Raw genomic sequence first — 20,381 nt, forward strand, 5'->3', positions numbered from 1 at the left:
CTTTCCTTAAATTTCTAAACCTTTGTCTGTAAGCTTCAGGCACTAGCTCATATGCACCTAAGATGGATTTCTTCACCTCCTCATACGTTCCAGATACCTCCTCCGGTAGTGATGCAAACACTTCACTAGCTCTACCTGCCAGCTTTGTTTGAATCAGTAATACCCACATGTCCTGTGGCCATTTCATTTGTTTAGCTACCTTCTCAAATGAATTGAAGAAAGCTTCTACTTCCTTCTCGTCAAACCTTGGCAATGCTTGGACATATTTAAATAGACCCCCACTACGTCTTCGACTATGATGCTCTGTCTCACTATCCTCATCAATCTCATCCAACTGTATGTTTCCCTTTGCGTCTGCCAATTTTAACTGATTTTCATGTTTCATAGCCATTTTATGAAGTTCAAACTCTCTCTCTTTTTCCCTTTCCTCTCTATGTCTTTCTTTGTTTCTTTCTTCTCTCTCCTTTTCTTTTTCCTCTCTATCTCTATTTCTTTCTTTGTTTCTTTCTTCTCTCTCCTTTTCTTTTTCTCTCATTGATATTCAAGCAGCTTTAATTCTTTTTCATGTTCAAATTGCTTAATCTGCAACTGGAGCTTTGCCATTTCTAATGAGTCAGAATGTATCTCAGGCAAATTTAAATGCTCAGCTACCGCGGTAAGTACCTCATATTTTCGCGTTTTGCCAGGCAATGTTAACTGCAATGCTTTTGCCAAATCCAACAGCCTACTTTTAGTCTCTGTCCGTAAGGTATTGCGTGTTACCGTGTCCACCCCTAAAAACTCCTGAGCCTCTGAAAGAGCCATTGTCCACAACACACTCCCCACTTAAACTAAAATACCACACCTGAAAAGCAACCACAATATGCTCACCCCTCACTGTCTTTAAGTTCATTCAGCCAATCCAATCGATAAACTTTTATCCCCCTCGAGACCCCAATTGTTATGGGTCCGCGTTTACAGAACCCCAAAGTGTTTCATGGATTTCAACCATACCTTTTAATAGATTGTGGTGTGGGAAGCACACAGCATACTCTCCAGGTGTGATACATCAGAAATGGATAAGTGGTTTGTAAAACAAAACAATGTTTACTCTATGAACTCAAGTTAACCTTTTTAAAACAAACATTGAATATCTTAACACCCATTACTTCAAAAATAACCCCAAAAGACTACAACACTAAATAATCCTTCAAACTGTTCCTTTAAACATCCAAAAGACTTCAAACCTTCAAAAACAGACGTGAGGTTACATTCAATATATTTATAGTCTTTGGATTTCAAAAATCAACCTACCAGCTCTGTGTTTCTTCCTGCAGCTCTCAGCAAAACACAGACACCCCCAGCTGCCTTCTCAAACTGAAACTCAAAAAACCAGAAGTGAGCTCAGCTCCCCCACCCTCTGACATCACTTCAGTAATATGATCAGCTCCATTTCCTAAAGGTACATTGCTTAAAAATCCATTTCTTAAAGGTACTGTGACAATGTAAATAATTCAAACCGACCGATGTGTAAATATTTTTCTTTTTACTCTGTCTCCTATTGTTTGTGCATACTTATCCTTATTTTGTATACCACAAAAAAAATCAATAAAAACATTTTTTTTTAAACGGTTCAAACTCATGGTGTTGAGATTGTTGTAAAATTACATTGGTCTCCTTGGTTACCCTACATTTTGGTCCCTGACAAAAGAAGAGGCTTTTTGAAAATTTGCCAACAGTGACCAGGTTCAAGATTTCTTTCCTCTTCCTACAGTGAAAGAAATATTAATAAGGCATCCCTAACATCTTTAGACCTCCTAAGCTTCTTCAAGCAGCTTACAGCAGCAACCAGGAAAGAACAATCTGCTGATGCTGTGGAGACTGCATTGAGATTGATCCAATACCACGTTCACCTGAATCACCAGTGGCCACATAACATATCAGGTCAGTTCAGAAGTAACTTCTGGCAGAAGCAAGCACTTGTCAAACTCAAAGAAATTTAGGTCAGTGCTCAATAAGTGCTTCGAAGGTTTATGCATGCCTGCTAAATAAATATTGACAGATTTTAAGTCAAAGTATATCCCTATTTTCCACATTTTTTAAAACTGCCAGCACACCTAAAAAAAACCACAATTTTGTGCTTCCTCAGCTCAAGTAGCATCTTCCATTTGCTGAAATTGAGGAGATGGACCAACATTAGGAAATGGATAAAATAGGAGCTAATTCAAGAATTGATGGTTGACTAATATAGAGCACGAATTTCAAAGAATTAGGGCCAATGCAACAAATTTCAAAATATCAATCACCTCAGAATGAAAAAAATGGTCAAAATGCAGAAATATTATAGCTGCATCCAGCAACATCCAGTTGCCATGGTGACCAATAAATAATACAACCTCCATATTTCTTGGGCCACTTTACAAGCTTATTTTCAGGGAAAATGATCTGTGATTATTTCTCTGAATGTGGCGATTAGAATTAAAATATAAAATCTGTTATTTATCTCATTATAAATTTCCCATAATATTTGAGGTTGCTTGCAGTAATCACCAACTAATGTCCTTTTTCCCATAGATCTTTTAACCTTGACTGATTTGGACAGTAAGACACACACTGCAGAGTGTTCAGGAATTCTCCAACCCTCTGACTGCAAGAATAGCTGCTGGTCCAACCGATACCGAGACATCAATTCCAACTGCAACAACAGGTACCTGAGGACAACATCACTCACTTATCATTCAAGTTAGATGTTATTTCGAAAAAGTGAAGAGAAAGGGCGAATTATTTAAATTATTACAGTATGTGGACTGAATAAGTAAACAGCCAAATGTAACAATACCTAACAATAATAAATCTGTACCACATAGTCTGCAGGTACTGCATCAAAGCAACAGTGATAAATCAGCATCAATACATATATAGTAAATTTATGCATGTATAGTAAAGCTAACAAACCACATAATATAAACGGATGTTAGGACAGGTGACCAAAACCTTGGTTGAATGAGTAGATTTTAATAAGAGTCTTCATGGTGAAGAGAGAGGTGGAGTAGCAGAGCAGTTCAGGTAAGAAATTCCAGTGTTTGAGTCCTGGGCAGCTGCAGAGAGGCTGGGATATTCCGCTCCTGTTTGTGTCGGGCGGGTTCAGTGACGGGAGCGGAAAATATCGGAAGCAGTGCAAAGTCGCCTTTTACGTCGGCGTGAAAGCTTGCCGCGATCGGCCCCTCCCCGCATCAGTGGCAGGCGACGTTTCCCATCTTCAATGTTAGGAACCTCGGGTGAGATTCGCCGACCCCCCCGCCGGGTCAGAGAATCGCCGGGGGATGGTGTGAATCCCGCCCCCGTCCGTGGCCGAATTCTCCACCACCGGAGATTCGGCGGGGGCGGGAATCGCGCCGCGCCGGTTGGCGGGCCCCCTCCCCGATTCTCCGGCCCGGATGGGCCGATGTCCCGCCGCTAAAATGCCTGTCCCGCCGGCGTAGATTAAACCACCTACCTTACCGGTGGGACAAGGCGGCGCGGGCGGGCTCCGGGGTCCTGGGGGGGGCGCGGGGCAATCTGGCCCCGGGGGGGTGCCCCCACAGTGGCCTGGCCCACGATCGGAGCCCACCGATCCACTGGTGGGCCTGTGCCTTGGGGGCACTCTTTCCCTTCCGCCTTCGCCACGGTCTCCACCATGGCGGAGGCGGAAGAGACTCCCTCCACTGCGCATGCGCGGGAATGCCATCAGCAGCCGCTAACGCTCCCGCGCATGCGCCGCCCGGAGATGTCATTTCCGCGCCAGCTACCGGGGCACCAAAGGCCTTTTCCGCCAGCTGGCGGGGCGGAAATTCGTCCGGCGCGGGCCCAGCCCCTTAAGGTTGGGGCTCGGCCCCCCAAGATGCGGAGCATTCCACACCTTTGGGACGGCGCGATGCCCGACTGATTTGCACCGTTTTGGGCGCCAGTCGGCGGACATCGCGCCGTTTCCGGAGAATTCCGCCCCTCATTTTAGTATATTAGCATCTCTCGGGATTTCCTGGCAGCCATCGCTTCTCGGTGATCTTCAAAGCATGGCCGCTGTGCCCTCGGGCGGCCTCTAAATGTAGCGCCCGAAGATTGCAGCACTGAGGTGATGGCGAGATGGGTGAATCAGAGGCCACACCGCCAGCGATACCGCATGGAATCAGTGCATGAAGTATTAATTTAATAATTCCAACACTATATGGTGGGAAAAGCCACCCATTGCCATCAGCATGCTCAACACTGCACTTCCTGCCCATCATTGGCCTTTGCCGATTTCCAAGAAACTTTTGCCCACAGTTTCTAATGGTAGAGCGAAGGAAATTGGGGATGCACATGAGTTGGAGCGATGCAGCATTCTTGGACAGTTGTAGAGCTGTAGCCGATTACAAGGATAGAGAGAACGAGGTATTGGAAGCATTTTAAAACATGCATGAGAATTTTTAAACTGAAACATTGCTTAACTGGGAGCTAACATAAACCATTGAGAACAGGGGTACCGGACAAAGAGCTTGGTAGTGTTCGGACACCTGCAGCAACGTTTTGGTTAAACTCGGTTTATGAAGGTTGGAAGATGGAAGATCAGCTAGTGGAAGGAAGTGAGATGGGTGCAATAGATGGCTGCTTGGAAGGTTACAGAGGCAAGACTCAGACAAAGGTATCGACACAGAATGATTTGTTAGTTTCACACTCTTATCAAATATGACCATTCTTGCGTGCGTAGAGTAATCTGTTGTGCATTCTAACATGGTTAGAATTGCAGACCTGCCTTTCCACAATGTGGGCCAAGATGAATTGTCTGATTTTGTTGATACTATCTGGACTTTTTAGTTTGCCTTTTGTCCATAGCTGCCTGTATTATTTCCGGTAGAGATTGCACCCCATCAGTTATTCCTTGTGCATTTTTCTCTATGGCCGTGTGGAAAAGTCACATTTCCTGAGGTTTCCCTTCAAGGATTCCTTGAATCTTAATCTCGAACTAACTTGCAGGCAGTGTCCAAGTTTAAATTGTGAACACATGACCACCTTAGGGATTTAATTGTCAGTCATATGTACTGTTCACTTCATCTGAGCAGGGCTCTGATGATCATTGCTTCAATTCCAAGCATTTATACTCTTTGAAATGCATCAGTGTTGGGCACTTTGTCCTCCCACTTGATGTCCATGATGTTCCAGATGCATTTCAAGTGGAACCTGTCCAACTGCTTCATATGTCTGGTGTCGTTAGTAGGTCTGGAAAAGCTCAGAAGCATGTAGGAGGATAGATATTACCACGGATCTGTCGACAGTAAGTTGTCTTGTAAGTTTGATACCTTGGTTCCTACATAGTCTTTTGTATAAACGGACAAATGCGGAGTTTTTTCTGGCAATTCTACTGGCCACCTCGCTGTCAATGCAGACAATGCAAAATTATGCAGCATTGTGGATTAATGATAATACAGATATTTGGAGATAGAACAATAGAAATACAAACATAGCATAATATTGCATGTAGATAACGTAATACAGAATTATGAGGCAGGAATTTCCTCGGTCATCATAAACAGATTTTACTTCTCATGAAGTTATGGCAGTGGTGGAGGAACAGATGTGAGGAAATTCCTGGCTATAATTACCGAAAAAAACCAAAGAACAGTATAGATGTAGGATGATCGAGATGTGGATATGGAATAATATGGAGGTTAAGGAGACAATGAGGTAAAGACACAGTAAGACAGATGTATTGAAACATGACAGAAAACAGCCAGATGATAGAGTTGAAGATACCACTCTGGGTGGTATTTTCCATTCTTGAGTCCGTTGGTGGGTGGAAAATCTGGCATGAACACAATGTGATCTTCCATTTTTTCCTCATTAATTATGCTGCAAAGAGGAGCATGGCGAGTCTCAGAGTGGAGTGGACAAGGATACGCCCACTCTGCCATATCCTCATGGGGTCAAAGGTCCTGGTGCCATATTTAAAAGGCCAAAAGCACCGTTTTACTTCTGTAGAGACCTTGTGGCCTCATTGTAGTGAGGTGGTCTGACCTTTAGGTGTGCATGCGATGCTAATGAATGAAAATGGGGCTCCATCGTTGGGAATATCAATCCCTCTTCAATCCGCTGCTAAAGTCAGGAGGACAAAATTTTTAACTAATTTTTTGCCAGTGGGCAACAGGCTTTTTCAGTTGCACCAAATTACATTTTCCCTATCCACCACGATTCTTGCCACTGGCAGGAGTGGGAAACTCCACCCCCTGAAGTGATACAGAAGTGAATCATGATACAAAGCTATAGACGAAAAATGATCCACATATATAAATACAAGATTACACAGATGTAGACATCAGATAAACTAAAACATTGTCCTAAATTTCCCTTTATCACATGCAACAAACTAATATTCATTTAACCAAATTGGAATTCAAGTGCATTGTAAATGGGCCTAAAACTCAGCAGATCTGACACAAATCTGGATCCCCGAGCCCTGAAACCTCAGCACAGATTCTCCAATGATCATAAGAATATTAATATATGAGCTAAGTCCAACTATTTAAATCTAAAACTATTGGCGATGAAACCCTGATAAATCAGAAATGGAAACGTGGCCATTGTGGGCAACATTTCCCAAATGATTCACACCCTACAATTAACATCAAGATTCATGGAACTTCAGGTAATTTACTGTGGTCTCCAGAATTGGATGATTGACCTGCCGGGACCTCCCGTCCAATGCATTGAACTCAACAAAAGGTCAAGGTTGATCCAAGAGGCTGTGTACGTGTCCCTACGTGTCACCTGTTGGGTTCTTTGGGCCCGCTAGCCAGCAGCATCAATTGTGATGGCCCGGTGAATCGGGCGTGAGGCCACAAACAGGATTGAGGCCGGGTGTCAATCCCTTTGTGAGTCTGCCAGCTTGCCCTGCTGGCCCGACAAAGTTCCCAACCAGACCTGTGGGAACATGCAAACACCTCATTAAACCTGATTTAAATATCATTATAGGATGCTCCAGCCCTCCCCGCAGCTGTGAGTCCCACTGGCGTGAATTGGCGCAAGTCCTGAAAATGGCATTCCGATCTCTGAGGAGCGGGAATTGTCAGGGAAATTAGACCCCGCCTCTCTCAGACCCAGCGAAACCCTGATCCTCCTTAAAAGATTTTCTACGTACCGTTGAATGGCATGTTAACTTCGCCCCTAGCACCAATGAGAATCAGTCCTGATTTTCCACGGTGGGAGCGCTCAGCCTAAAAATAGAAGGATGGCACCCCATGATGGCAATAACCAGAGGAATCTGGAGGGATTTGTGGTAAAGACACAGTAAATTCAGCCCTGCTTTTTTTTTGTCCCTGCTGCAGGATAAGTGCATGAAATGAATTTTCACTGGCTGCTTTTATGTTCACTTTGCAAGTGCAGAGAGTGAAAAGCACGACAATGAACATGTTCCTGTTTCCAGAAATCAAACCAGTCCCAACAAGAGAAAGAATCTTATTCATCCTAACATTCAAGGTCATTGCGGATTCGAAGTTGATGCTTTTCTTCATTCATTCCCAGGAGGACCGCTCACCTGGGGACAACCAACACGCCTTTTGTCCGCTGGCTCCCAGCCCAATATGAAGATGGATTTTCCCTTCCAAAAGGCTGGATAGAAGGGAAACTATATTCTGAATTCCCCCTGCCACTGGTAATTATCATTGCTGCTCCAGATCGATCAAAGAGAACCTAGTCACTCTAACATCAACAAAGAAGGATTATTATTCAGGTACCAACCTTCTTTCAATCAGAAATATTTCAAAGGCCAATTGTGCTGGCTACCAGGATGAATGCAAATCAGAGAAAGTGATGAGATCAGTCCAAAAGTAGTGATCAAATAACAGCAGGTTTGAATTATAAAACATAACCTATTTGACCGAGGAGAGATTGAAGGAATTGAGAAACTCTGTGTGTTTTTTTTAAGGTTGGTGTAATGTTTATACACACAAACTACTCACTTGATGTATGGCCTGATATTTCCGAATGGACAGTGCTGGAAGAACAAGTGGTTCTCAGCACTGGAATGTTATTATCTTATTATAGATATAAGAATCTCTGGTAATGGTGGGTATGTTTTCAGCCTTTGGGTTTCCCACTGCACAGCCTATACTGAGACAGTACTGTTAGTACAGTACAGCAGGCACACAGTGAGGAAAAATCTCTCCTGGTCTCTTTTATCATTTGACGGCTTTCACAGCAAAATATGATAAAATGCTTGTCAGTGTGAGAGTTTGGTTTGTGTAGCAAAGCCAATTAAAGACACGCACACTTCATGCACAAAGCTATTCCTATTCATTAGAATCTACATCAAATACAAAACTGACTGTACCATGACAGAGCGTTAAAATCAAAATTGTGCATCTAATTCAATATTTGGAAATTCAAGAATAATGTCATAGAGTAAAAGAGGTCTATGGCACAGAAAGGGCCCTTTGGCCCATCGCACCTGCACCGGTCAAAAACAACCACCTAAGTATTCTAATCTCATTTTCCAGCATTTGGCACATAGCCCTGCATGTCCTTACCATTTTATACTCTGCAATTACTTCATTCGTGGTCTTATTGCTTTGTCCTTTTGTATAAAAATGTGATTTGCATTTTTGCATTCCTTTGTTTGAGTTCATAGTTTGTCTTGTGTTTCGGTTTTGTGTTATGGGTCAGGGTGTAGAGAACCCCAAAGTGTATCATGGAGTTCACGTGACACACAACTTTTAATAGATTGTGGTATGGGGAGCCCACGGCCCACTCGACAGGTGAGGTACAGCAGAAATGGAAAAGTATTTTTTTAAAGCAAAACAATGTTTATTCTATGAACACAAGTTAACCTTTTTTGAAACATACAGTGAACATCTTAGCAACCATCAATTCAACCCCCAAAGAATACAACACTAAGTAATCCTTAATAACTTCCCTAACAACACCCAGAAGACAGAAGAAACACCTTTCCACAGAAGCACATTAGATATACATTCACTACTGAGAACATTTATAATTCTGAATTCACCAAATAATCAAGAGATAGTCTTTTGATGGCAGAGAGAACAGCAGTACACCTGCTTTGTCTGGCTTCAGCTTCAACTCTGAAAACGAAACTAAAACACACCCTGCAGCAAACAGCCTAAAACGAAAGTAAAAATCTGACAGACAGCCCAGCTCCACCCACTCTCTGACATCACTGCAGTAGTAAACACCCATTCCGTAAAGGTACATTTCTTAAACACTCATTTCTTAAAGGTCCCCTCACGTGACATTAGTTCAAGATATTCTCTACCATCTGCCAATGACACCATGCTAATTTATTACTTTTCTTATTCATTTACGGAATTGGGCGTCGCTGGTTAGGCCAGCATTTATTGCCCATTCCTAGTTGCCCTTCAGAAGGTGGTGCTGAGTTGCCTTCTTGAACCGCTGCGGTCCTTGAGGTGTAGGTACATCTACTGCTGTTAGGAAGGGAGTTCCAGGATGTTGCCCCAGCGTCAGTGAAGGACTGGGGATATATTTCCATGTTAGGGTGGTGAATGACTCGGAGGGGAACATCCAGATGGTGCGGTTCCCAGGTATCTCCTGCTCTTATCTCTCTAGATGGTAGTGGTCATAGATTTTGAAGGTGCTGTCTGAGGAACCTTGGTGAGTTAGTGCAGTGCATCTTGTAGACGGTACACACAGCTGCGACTATCCGTCGGTGGTGGATGTTTGTGGAAAGGGAGCAATCAAGCGGACTGCTTTATCCTGGATGGTGTTGAACTTCTTTTAATGTTGTTAGAGCTGCACTCATCCAGGCAAGTGGAGAGTATTCCATTACATTCCTGACTTCTGCCTTGTAGATAGTGGACAGGCTTTGGAAGGTCAGGAAGTGAGTTACTTGCCATAGGATTCCTAGCCTTTGACCAGCTTTAGTAGCCACAGTATTAATATGGCTAGTCCAGTTCAGTTTCTGATCAATAAACCCCCCCCCCCCATCCCTCAGGATGGATTGTGGGGATTTAGTGATAGTAATGCCATTGAATGTTAAGGTCCGATGGTTAGATCTTCTCTTGTCGGAGATGGTCATTGCCTGGCACTTGTTTGGCACAAATGTAACTTGCACTTGTCAGCCCAAGCCTGATATTGTCCAGGTCTTGCTGCATTTCAACATGGACTGCTTATTATCTGAGGAGTCGGGAATGGTGCTGAACATTGCGCAGTAATCCACAATCATCCCCACTTCTCACCTTATGATGGAAGGGGGGTCATTCATGAAGCAGCTGAAGTTAACAGGACACTACCCTGGGGACCTCCTGCAGTGATGTCCTGAAGTTGAGACGATTGGCCTCCAACCACCACAACCATCTTTGTGCCAGGTATGACTCCAACCAGCAGAGAGATTCCCCCTTATTCCCATTGACTCCAGTTTAGCTAGGGTCCCTTGATGCCACACTCTGTCAAATTCTGCCTTGATGTCAAATACAGGCACTCTCACCTCACCTCTGGTATTCAATTCTTTTGTCCATGCTTGAAGCAAGGCTGTAATGAGGTCAGGAACTGAGTGACCTGGCAAAACCGAAACTGAGCACCCGTGAGCAGGTTATTGTTGAGTAATTGCCGCTTGATAGCACTGTTGATCATAGAATTTACAGTGCAGAAGGAGGCCATTCAGCCCATCGAGTCTGCACCAGCTCTTGGAAAGAGCACCCGACCCAAGGTCAACACCTCCACCTGTTGCTCTTTTTAACCTTAGTCTATTTGCTCTGTTTAGGTCACCTTTGCTCATGAGTCGCCAGGTATCTTTATGATACCGCCACGTGGTTCAAGTTCAGGTTATGATTAATAACACAGCACACCGCTTAGTAAGGATTAAAACAATGGTCATTTATTATATACAACAAGCAAGATAAATACCCTAACACTACTTTCTATATAATAAACCTATCACTACTGGCCAATACTTAACTTAGGAAGAGCCCACGAGGTCAGGGAAATGAATGGCTTGTCCAATCAAATCTGGCCCGCGGGATTCAAAAGGCTGCTACAGGTCGGTGGCTAGGTGTCTCTACCGGATAGCGATCGTTGGATTCAAACTTGTTATACACGGTGGCTGGTCTTGCGAAGGTCTCGAGCAGGCGAAGATGAGAAAGAGAGAGATCTGAACTTGGACCTTCACTCTTATAGGGCCCAGGGGCTTCCCGCCTCCCGGGGCGGCCCTTGACCCTGAGTCCCAAGTGATTGGATTCTGTCCCCAATCTCTGGGGTCGATGTGTCCAATGGTGAGGCGATTCCTCGATCGGGGGGTGGTCGCTCACCTGTCTTTGTTTCGGCCACTGCAGGCGGCGACAGGTCTGGCCCGGCATTCAATTGCTAATATGTTGCAATTGTTCCCGGGGATAGCCGATTTAACTGTGGATGTCTGAGTAGATTAGGTGTAAACAGTCCTGAATGCAACTGCGGATACTTGGGTTGATGGGCTGTTGATAGCCCTGAGTATCGATCTGGGCTACCTTCCCAGAGCCGAATATGCAAACCTGTCTGCAGCTGCCTGCTTGTGTCTTCTTGGCTGCTTTTCCCAGCAGTCTTTCGGGTTAGCCGTTTTAAATTGGGTTTTGGCCAGATTAATTGGAACGCAGCCATTTTACATGGCTACAATCCCGCCTTGTGATCCTAACGCGAAGCGTGAAGGATCACATAAATTTTGTCCTCTTCGTTTCCCGACTGGGGGGGTGGGCACCTCCCATATGGCCACTACTCTGACCCTAGCTATGCACAAAAATTTACCTAAACAATTCTTGAGGGCGCTATGTCAGGCAGGGGCATGTGTCTGGAAAAAAATAAACTGGGACCCTCTAATTTTACCTAAACAATTCTTCAAGTATTTTACAATCTTATCTCTCTAAACATACACCAACAATTACAACATGTAATATATTCTTTCCTGGCTTGGCAGTCGAGCTCAGGATCATACATTTCCACACATTCTCTTTTTATTTACAGGGAAAAAAAAAACCGCCAGTGCATGTTTTATTATTCATATGTCGCGGGGGTCTGGGGTTTGGTCATAGCCGAATATCGGGGATTGGATCCGATAGACCGGCGTTCGAGCGCGGTACGCTCTCCTTTTCCACTTGCGGAGGCGCATGGTCTGTACTGCACAACTGAGTATAGCCAATGCCAACAACCCAAAGGTTGCCTAAATAAAATAAAACGGTTTTTGAAAGAAAAGTTCGAATGAGGTGCGAGTGGGCCGCGACGGGTACGATTTGGGTGGAGTCCCCGGGTAGGACGGCTACCAATACCGTATCTTCCCTACCCGAGCGTTTTTGACCAACGGGGGGGTCCCCAGGCAGGGCGGGTCTCACGCCGTTTCTCCACTGCCTGAGCGACCAAAGAATGGACAAAAATGTAGTCATCATGGTGGGGTTACTGTTCTGATTCTACCATCAAATCAGAAGAATAGCTACGATCGGGTGTCTGAGGCAAGTCCTCAGAGGTATCGGCCGAATGGGCCGATAGGTGTCAGTGGGAAAAGTTAAAGGTTCAGGTGAATGGGTGTGGGGCGGTGAGAGAATTCTCCTGTAGGACGAACAACATTTAACAAACAGATAGACAACATAAAACATTCTGCAGGTTCCATCAGGAAGGACAACACTTTTCACCAAGTGTCTCCTTTAAATCATCATGTGGACACCTCAGTTCTCGGTTGCGAACAGGGTCGCAAAAGGGTTGGCGCAGTCAGGCCCAAGGTCGTCACCATCTCCCAGGTGCCAAACTTTGGAGTGGATCAGGGCGGAAAGGGCTGCGTGGTGTGAGTTGGGATCGTCCTCATCATTGCGGATGAGTCTGCAGGAGTTGTCGCAATGCCAATGAGTGGTGTCGAGTTGGGTGGGGACAAAGTCGGGGTCGTCCGTGTAGTTTGGTGGTCGGTGGTGGGGTTTATTTAAGTAGGTGATGAGGAAGGGGTCACTGGAGTCGAGGTCGGAGTTGCTGGGTGTGGGACCAGGATGGTAGGGAGGCGTGCTGTGGCTGTCGTCAGAGTCACAGTCGCTGTCTGTGCTGCTGCAGTCTGCGGGCGTTCCGGGGAGGAGCGTAAAGTTCGTGGGTGGAGTCGGTGGCGAGTCCGTGTCTGGGCTGGATGTGGAAGGGGTGGGTGTGGTGACGTTGGATGTGGGCGGGGTTTAGTCGGCTGTGTCAAGCATGACATGGTGGGAGTGGTTTGACTGTGGTCCATAAACCTTGAGCTGGTTTATGTGAAACCATGCAGTCTTACCATTTTGGTATTTAATTTTATATACCGACGGGCTTATTTTGTCCGTAATTGAATAGGGACCCGAGTATTTTGGAGACAGAAACGTGCTGTGGTTGTACATGGACAACATTACTTGCTGTCCTATGTTGTACTCCGTGGCATGTACTGCCTTAGCAAAACAGGCCTTGCTCTGTTTTCTTTTAGTTCCCAATTTAACAGCGGCTGCTAGCTGAGCCGTTTCTATATTTGCAAGTAGTTGTTCCACGGCCTTCTCGTGGGTGAGGGCCGTGACTTCGGGGCTGGTTAGGTCTAAACCTAGCAAGTATTCTGTTCCTTTCATGGGGCGTCCGGTCATGAGGGTGTGTGGGGTGAAACCTGTGGAGGTGGAAACAGTGTTACGCAAAAACATCAGCGCAAAGGGGAGGACCGAATCCCAAGTGGTGTTGTTTTGCTGGACCATTTTTCTAAGGGTGGTTTTTAGGGTCCGATTCATGCGCTCCACTATACCACTCGTCTGAAGGTTGTTAGCAATGTGAAATTTTTGGATTATGCCAAATATCGTGAGGACGTTCTGCATGACCCGTCCCGTAAAGTGAGAACCTTGGTCCGATTCAATACTGCGGGGGAGTCCCCATCTTGTGAAGATGTGGTGGGTTAGGATTTTGGCGGTGGTTTTCGCGGTGTTGGTGCGGGCTGGAAATGCTTCCACCCACTTTGTAAAAGTGTCAATGACCACCAGAACATATTGATAGCCATTCCTGCAAGGGGGCAATGGACCTATAAAATCAATCTGGAGGTTAGTCCAGGGGCCGTTAACGGGTCGGGTGTGGCTGAGATGTGCCTTTTTGGCTTACCTATCTGGGTTGTTTTGCGTGCAGATGAGGCAATTTCCGATGTAATGGGATACATCCTCTTTAAGATTTGGCCACCAACAAAGCTGCTTGAGGTGGGCTGCGGTGGGTTCTATTCCCTGGTGTCCATGGCCGTCATGGAATAGACAGATCATCTGATTCCTATCTTGTACAGGAACCACGTAAAGGCTGTCTTTTAACACCACACCATCATGTGTGGTTGTGGTATTCCGGAACCTCTCGTATGAGGCTGGAAACTTCCCTTTCACGATCTCAGTGAGAGCGCTATCCTGCTTCTGGGCCGCTACTAGATCCTCGATCCTAGTCTGCGCGACCTGAACTGCACTCACTGGCGCACTCATTGGGGCGCTCCCGGGGGGCTTCCAAAAGTACCCATGCCTGGATCCTGCCTTAGCCAGCGCGTCGGCTTTTACATTTCCAGGGGGGGAAGAACGATGGTGGCGGCGGACTTTTATAATGCCAAAATTCCTGTTCTTGGCCTTTTCCAGAATATGGCGGAGTAATAGGGCTGAGGGGAGGGGTTTTCCATCCGCGGAAACAAATCTCTTGTTTCCCAGAGGGGCAGAAATTCGGTGAGGCTGTTGCAGACGTTTAGACTGTCTGAATATATGTCTGCTGGGCTGGGGAAGGAATCTGGGTGGTCTGCAATGTAGGCGATGGCCGCAAGCTCTACAGCCTGCGCGCCTAAGTGCCCGGGCAATTTTAATGCGATTTCTTCGAGGGCGCGTCCCTGCGCGTCCTCCACATAAATCCCACAACCTGTTATGCGTTGCCCATCCAGGATTGTGGAAGATCCATCCACATAAATCCTGCTGGGGTCACACGTGTCCGGGTGAGGGGGGTTCTGAGATGGAGTGGCTAGTTTTCTGGGGGGTGTTCTGGCTATAAAGGGGCCTGTATTATGGTGGGGCGAGATGATTTCACACTCATGGGGGGTTCCGGAGTATTGTAGATTGTTCGCTAAGTATGTGTGAGTCTTTGTCCGTTTTACTGTGATGTCCCGTCCTTGTAAGAGAAGTGTCCACCTAGCAGCGCGGATTTGGCTGACGGTACCGTCTTTAAGTCGTCCGTCCAGTAAAAGTTGTGTGGGGGTGTGTTCGGTCAAGATGGTGATGGGGTTCAGTCCGGTAATGTAGGAAAAGTACTGGACTGCCCAGAAAACTGCGAGCAGGTGCCTCTCACAGGCTGAAAATCCCTGCTCCACAGCATCTAAAATTCGCGAGGCATAAGCTACGGGTCTTAGCTGGTCGTGTCGTTCCTGCAGGAGCACGGCTGAAAGGGTGCGGTCTGTGGTCGCTACCTCTATGGCGAAAGGGGAAAGCGGGTCGGGAACTTGTAGTGCGGGGGCGGCTATGAGTGCCTGTTTTAGTGATTCCACAGCCTCCGTATGCTGTGGAAGCCACTCCCAGGGGGCTCCTTTCTTTAGGAGGTCTGAGAGGGGCGCTGCCTTGCTGGCGAAACCGTCAATGTGGTTTCAGCAGTAGCCAACCAGTCCTAAAAACGACCGGAGGGCTGACACGTGTTGGGGAAGGGGCAATTTAGCGATCGAGTCAATTCTTTTGTGCTCGATCTCACGTTTGCCGTGTGTGATGATAGTACCCAAATATATCACCTTTTCTTCCAATATTTGGGCCTTCTTGGGGTTTACTTTACAGCCAATGGAGTGTAGTAACTCCAGGAGTTCGGACAGAAGCTCAATGTGCTCTTCCTTTGTGTCTGTCTGCAGTAGTAGCTCGTCTACATACTGTACCAGACATTCGGGGCGAGAAAATTTTGCTAGTCCATTTGCCAGCTGTCGGTGGAAAATGGAGGGGGAGTTGTGGAAGCCTTGTGGCAGGCGTGTCCACGCGTACTGCTGAGCTCGGAAAGTGAAGGCAAATTTGTACTGGCACGCCTTTGCCAATGGAATGGACCAGAACCCATTACTGACGTCCAAAACCCTGAAATATCGGGCATGGAGTCCCTGTTTGAGCATGGTCTCGGGACTTGTTGCAACGGTGGGGGCTGCTGCGGGGGTGACTTTATTGAGTTCCCGATAATCAATGGTCAAGCGCCATGATCCGTCGGGTTTCCTTACTGGCCAAATCGGGGCATTATTAGTTGAGGCTACCGATCTTAGGACGCCCTGCTCCAATAAGCTTTCTATAACCTTTAGGATTTCTCCCTCTGCTTCTCGGGGGAATCCGTACTGTTTTGGGGGTCTAGGGTCCGGTTATCTGTACGGAACTGGTCATCCGTCCACAGTCGTGTTTGTGGGTTGCAAATGCTTGCCCTGTTCTTTTGCAGGACTGCCCTAACCTGTCGGTCCGTGCTGAGTGTGGTGGGGTTGAACCAAAACTCGCCTACGGCGCTGATTTTGTTCATGTAGTCCCCTATATTGAGTGTTGCGGGGGCTCTAGCGGATTTCGCCATCTTCCAGACACACTGGTTGACTGGATCCAAAGAGAGGTGATGTGAGTTAATAAAATCGATCCCTAAAATGTGCTCTGCTGGTGGGGGCAGGTCGACTAACACTACAGGGTGCTTTGTATTAATATTTCCGATCTGGATGGGTATAGGGGTCGTGATATGCCCCTGTTGTGAGTGCCTGTGAAGCCGCTGAGGGTGATAGTGGATGTGGTGGGCCACGTGTCCTTACCAAGGGTGGAGGAATTTAAGGTTGTACGGGACCCTCCTGTGTCCCAGAGAAACTCGATCGGCTGTCCCCTAACCTTTGCTGCGACTACGGGTCGTCCTGACCTATCCCAAAGGGTATCGCAGACCCAGCTGGTCTTGCGAAGGTCTCGAGCAGGCGAAGATGAGAGAGAGAGAGATCTGAACTTGGACCTTCACTCTTATAGGGCCCAGGGGCTTCCCGCCTCACGGGGCGGCCCTTGACCCTGAGTCCCAAGTGATTGGATTCTGTCCCCAATCTCTGGGGTCGATGTGTCCAATGGTGAGGCGATTCCTCGATCGGGGGGTGGTCGCTCACCTGCCTTTGTTTTGGCCACTGCAGGCGGCGACAGGTCTGGCCCGGTATTCAATTGCTAATATGTTGCAATTGTTCCGAGGGATAGCCGATTTAACTGTGGATGTCTGAGTAGATTAGGTGTAAACAGTCCTGAATGCAACTGCGGATACCTGGGTTGATGGGCTGTTGATAGCCCTGAGTATCGATCTGGGCTACGTTCCCAGAGCTGACTATGCAAACCTATCTGCAGCTGCCTGCTTGTGTCTTCTTGGCTGCTTTTCCCAGCAGTCTTTCGGGTTAGCCGTTTTAAACTGGGTTTTGGCCAGATTAATCGGAACGCAGCCATTTTACATGGCTACACACCCAATCCCCATAACCCAGTAACTCCACCCAACACTAAGGGCAATTTTGGACACTAAGGGCAATTTATCATGGCCAATCCACCTAACCTGCACATCTTTGGACTCTGGGAGGAAACCGGAGCACCCGGAGGAAACCCACGCACACACGAGGAGGATGTGCAGACTCCACATAGACAGTGACCCAAGCCGGAATCGAACCTGGGACCCTGGAGCTGTGAAGCAATTGTGCTATCCACAATGCTACCGTGCTGCCCGTCCATCACTTCGCTGATGATGGTGAGTAGACTGGTAGGGCGGTAATTGGCCAGGTTGGATTTGTCCTGTTTCTTGTACACAGGACACAACTGGGCAATTTTCCACATTTCCGGATAGATGTCAGTGTTGTAGCATAGTTGTACTCGAACAACATGGCTAGGGGTACGGCAAGATCTGGAGAACAGGTTTTCAGTCCTGTTGCTGGATTATTGTCAGGGTGCAAAGCCTTTGCAATATCCAGTGCCTTCAGCCATTTCTTGATACCACGTGAAGTGAATCATATTTCATAGAAATTTCATAGAACTTACAGTGCAGAAGGAGGCCATTCGGCCCATCGAGTCTGCACCGGCTCTTGGAACGAGCACCCTACCCAAGGTCCACACCTCCACCCTATCCCCATAATCCAGTAACTCCACCCAATACTAAGGGCAATTTTGGACACTAAAGGGAATTTATCATGGCCAATCCACCTAATCTGCACATCTTTGGACTCTGGGAGGAAACCGGAGCACCCGGAGGAAACCCACGCACACACGGGGAGGATGTGCAGACTCCGCACAGACAGTGACCCAAGCCGGAATCGAACCTGGGACCCTGGAGCTGTGAAGCAATTGTGCTATCCACAATGCTACCGTGCTGCCCACGGCTTGATTAAAGATTGACATCTGTGTTGCTGTGGACCTCCGGAGGAGACCGAGGTGGATCATCCAGTCTGCACTTATGTAGTGAATGCCTCAGCCTTGTATTTTGCACATATGTGCCGGGCTCCTCCATCATTGAGGATGAGGATATTTGTAAAGCCCCCTCTTCCAGTGAGTTGTTTAATACTCCACCACCATTCACAACTGGATGTGGCAGGACTGCAGAGCTTGGATCTGATGCATTCATTCTGGAATCACTTAGCTGTGTCTATTACTTGCTGTTTATGCTATTTGACACACAAGTAATCCTGTATCGCAGCTTCACCAGGTTGACACCTCATTTTTCAATATGCCTGATGTTGCTCCTGGCATGCTCCCCTGTACTCTTCATTGAACCAGGGTTGATCCCCTGGCTTGGTGGTGAGCGTAGAGTGGGGGATATACCGGGCCATGAGGTTGCAGATTGTGGTTGAATACAATTCTGCTGCTGCCGATGACCCACAGCACCTCATGGATGCCCAGTCTTCAGTTGCGATATCTGTTCAAAATCCATCCCATTTAGCACGGTGATAGTGCCACACAACACAATGGAGGGTATCCTTAGTGTGAAGTCTCCACAAGAAGTCACATCTATTGATACTGTTATGGGCAGATGCATCTGCAGCAGGCAGATTAGTGAGGATGAGGTCAAGTATATTTTTTACTCTTGTTGGTTCCCTCACCACCTGCTGCCGTCCCTGTCTAGCAGCTGTGTCCTTTAGGACCCAGCCAGCTCGGTCTGTAGTGGTACTACTGAGCCACTGTTGGTGTTGGCCATTGAAGCATATCCTGCACTTCCTCCAAGTGGTATTCAACATGAAGGAGTTTTGATTCATCAGCTGATGGTGGCCGGTATGGGGTAAACAGCAGATGGTTTCCTTGCTCATGTTTAACCTGAAGCCATGAGACTTCATGGGGTCCAGAATAGATGTTAAGGACTCCCAGGGCAACTCCCTCCACTGTGCTGCCACCTCTGCTAGGTTTGTCTTGCCAGTGAGACAGGACATATGCAAGAATGGTGATTATGGTGTCTGGGACATTGTCTGTAAGGTATGATTCAGGGAGTATGACTATGTCAGGCTGTTGCTAAACCAGTCTGTGAGACAGCTCTCCCAACTTTGGCACAAGCCCCCAGATGTTAGTAAGAAGGAATTTGCAGGGTCGACAGGGCTGGGTTGCCGTTGTCGTTTCCGGTGCCTGGTTCGATGCCGGGTGGTCCATCCAATTTCATTTCTTTTTGTGTTTTCGTAGCGGATGAATACAACTGAGTGGCTTGCAAGGCCATTTGAGAGAGCATTTAAGAGTCAACTATGTTGCTGTGGGTGTGGGACTGGAGTCACATGTAGGCCAGACCAGGTCAGGGTGGCAGATTTCCTTCCCTTAAAGAACATTAGTGAACCAGATAGGTTTTTATGACAACTGACAATGGTTTCATGGTCACCATTAGATTCCTAATTCCAGTGGCGGGATTTTCCGACCCCCCCGCCGGGTCAGAGAATCCCGCCCTGCTGACCCGGCAGCCGACGTCGGGTCAGCGGGGCGGGATTCTCTGACCCGACGTCGGCTGCCGTATTCTCCGGCGGTGGTTTTGGGGCTGGGGCGAGATTCACGCAACGCCGGTCGGGAGCCATTGGCAGCGGGCCCCCTGGCAATTCTCCGGGCACCGCCGGGCCGAGGGGCCGTCCTTTTCTGGCCAGTCCTGCCGGCATGGGTTATGCATGGTCCCATACGGTGGGACCTGGTCCGCAATTGGGGCGCACTGATCTTCTGCCAGGCCTGTTCCGTGGGGGCACTCTGTTGCTAACTTTTGCCTTAGTTTAATTGCTCTGTTTTATCACCTTTGCTCTTGAGTCGCCAGGTATCTTTCTAATACCGCCACGTGGTTCAAGTCTGAGTAATGATCAATAATCCAATACACCGCTTAGTAAGATTTAAATCAAAGCACATTTATTATACACAGTAATCACTACTCATGCATAAATTCTACGTCTAAGCTACTTCTACGACTAACAGGCCAATACTTAACTCGGAACTGGCCCACCAGGTCAGGGAAAC

At 47.1% G+C, this 20,381-nt stretch overlaps 1 protein-coding gene across 3 annotated transcripts in view; it reads left to right on the plus strand.

Annotated features, from left to right (window-relative positions):
* Positions 1 to 20,381, plus strand: part of LOC140386752 (myeloperoxidase-like) — a 103,759-nt gene that overhangs the window by 41,064 nt on the left and 42,314 nt on the right. For all 3 annotated transcript variants that reach the window (XM_072469405.1, XM_072469406.1, XM_072469408.1), the window contains exons 4-6: positions 1,754 to 1,923; positions 2,554 to 2,686; positions 7,513 to 7,642. In XM_072469405.1, coding sequence (XP_072325506.1) covers positions 1,754 to 1,923; positions 2,554 to 2,686; positions 7,513 to 7,642 — 433 coding nt within the window. The remainder of the gene's footprint in view (positions 1 to 1,753; positions 1,924 to 2,553; positions 2,687 to 7,512; positions 7,643 to 20,381) is intronic.

This window comes from Scyliorhinus torazame, chromosome 12, assembly GCF_047496885.1.
Source record: "Scyliorhinus torazame isolate Kashiwa2021f chromosome 12, sScyTor2.1, whole genome shotgun sequence".
In the NCBI taxonomy this organism is placed as follows: domain Eukaryota; kingdom Metazoa; phylum Chordata; class Chondrichthyes; order Carcharhiniformes; family Scyliorhinidae; genus Scyliorhinus; species Scyliorhinus torazame.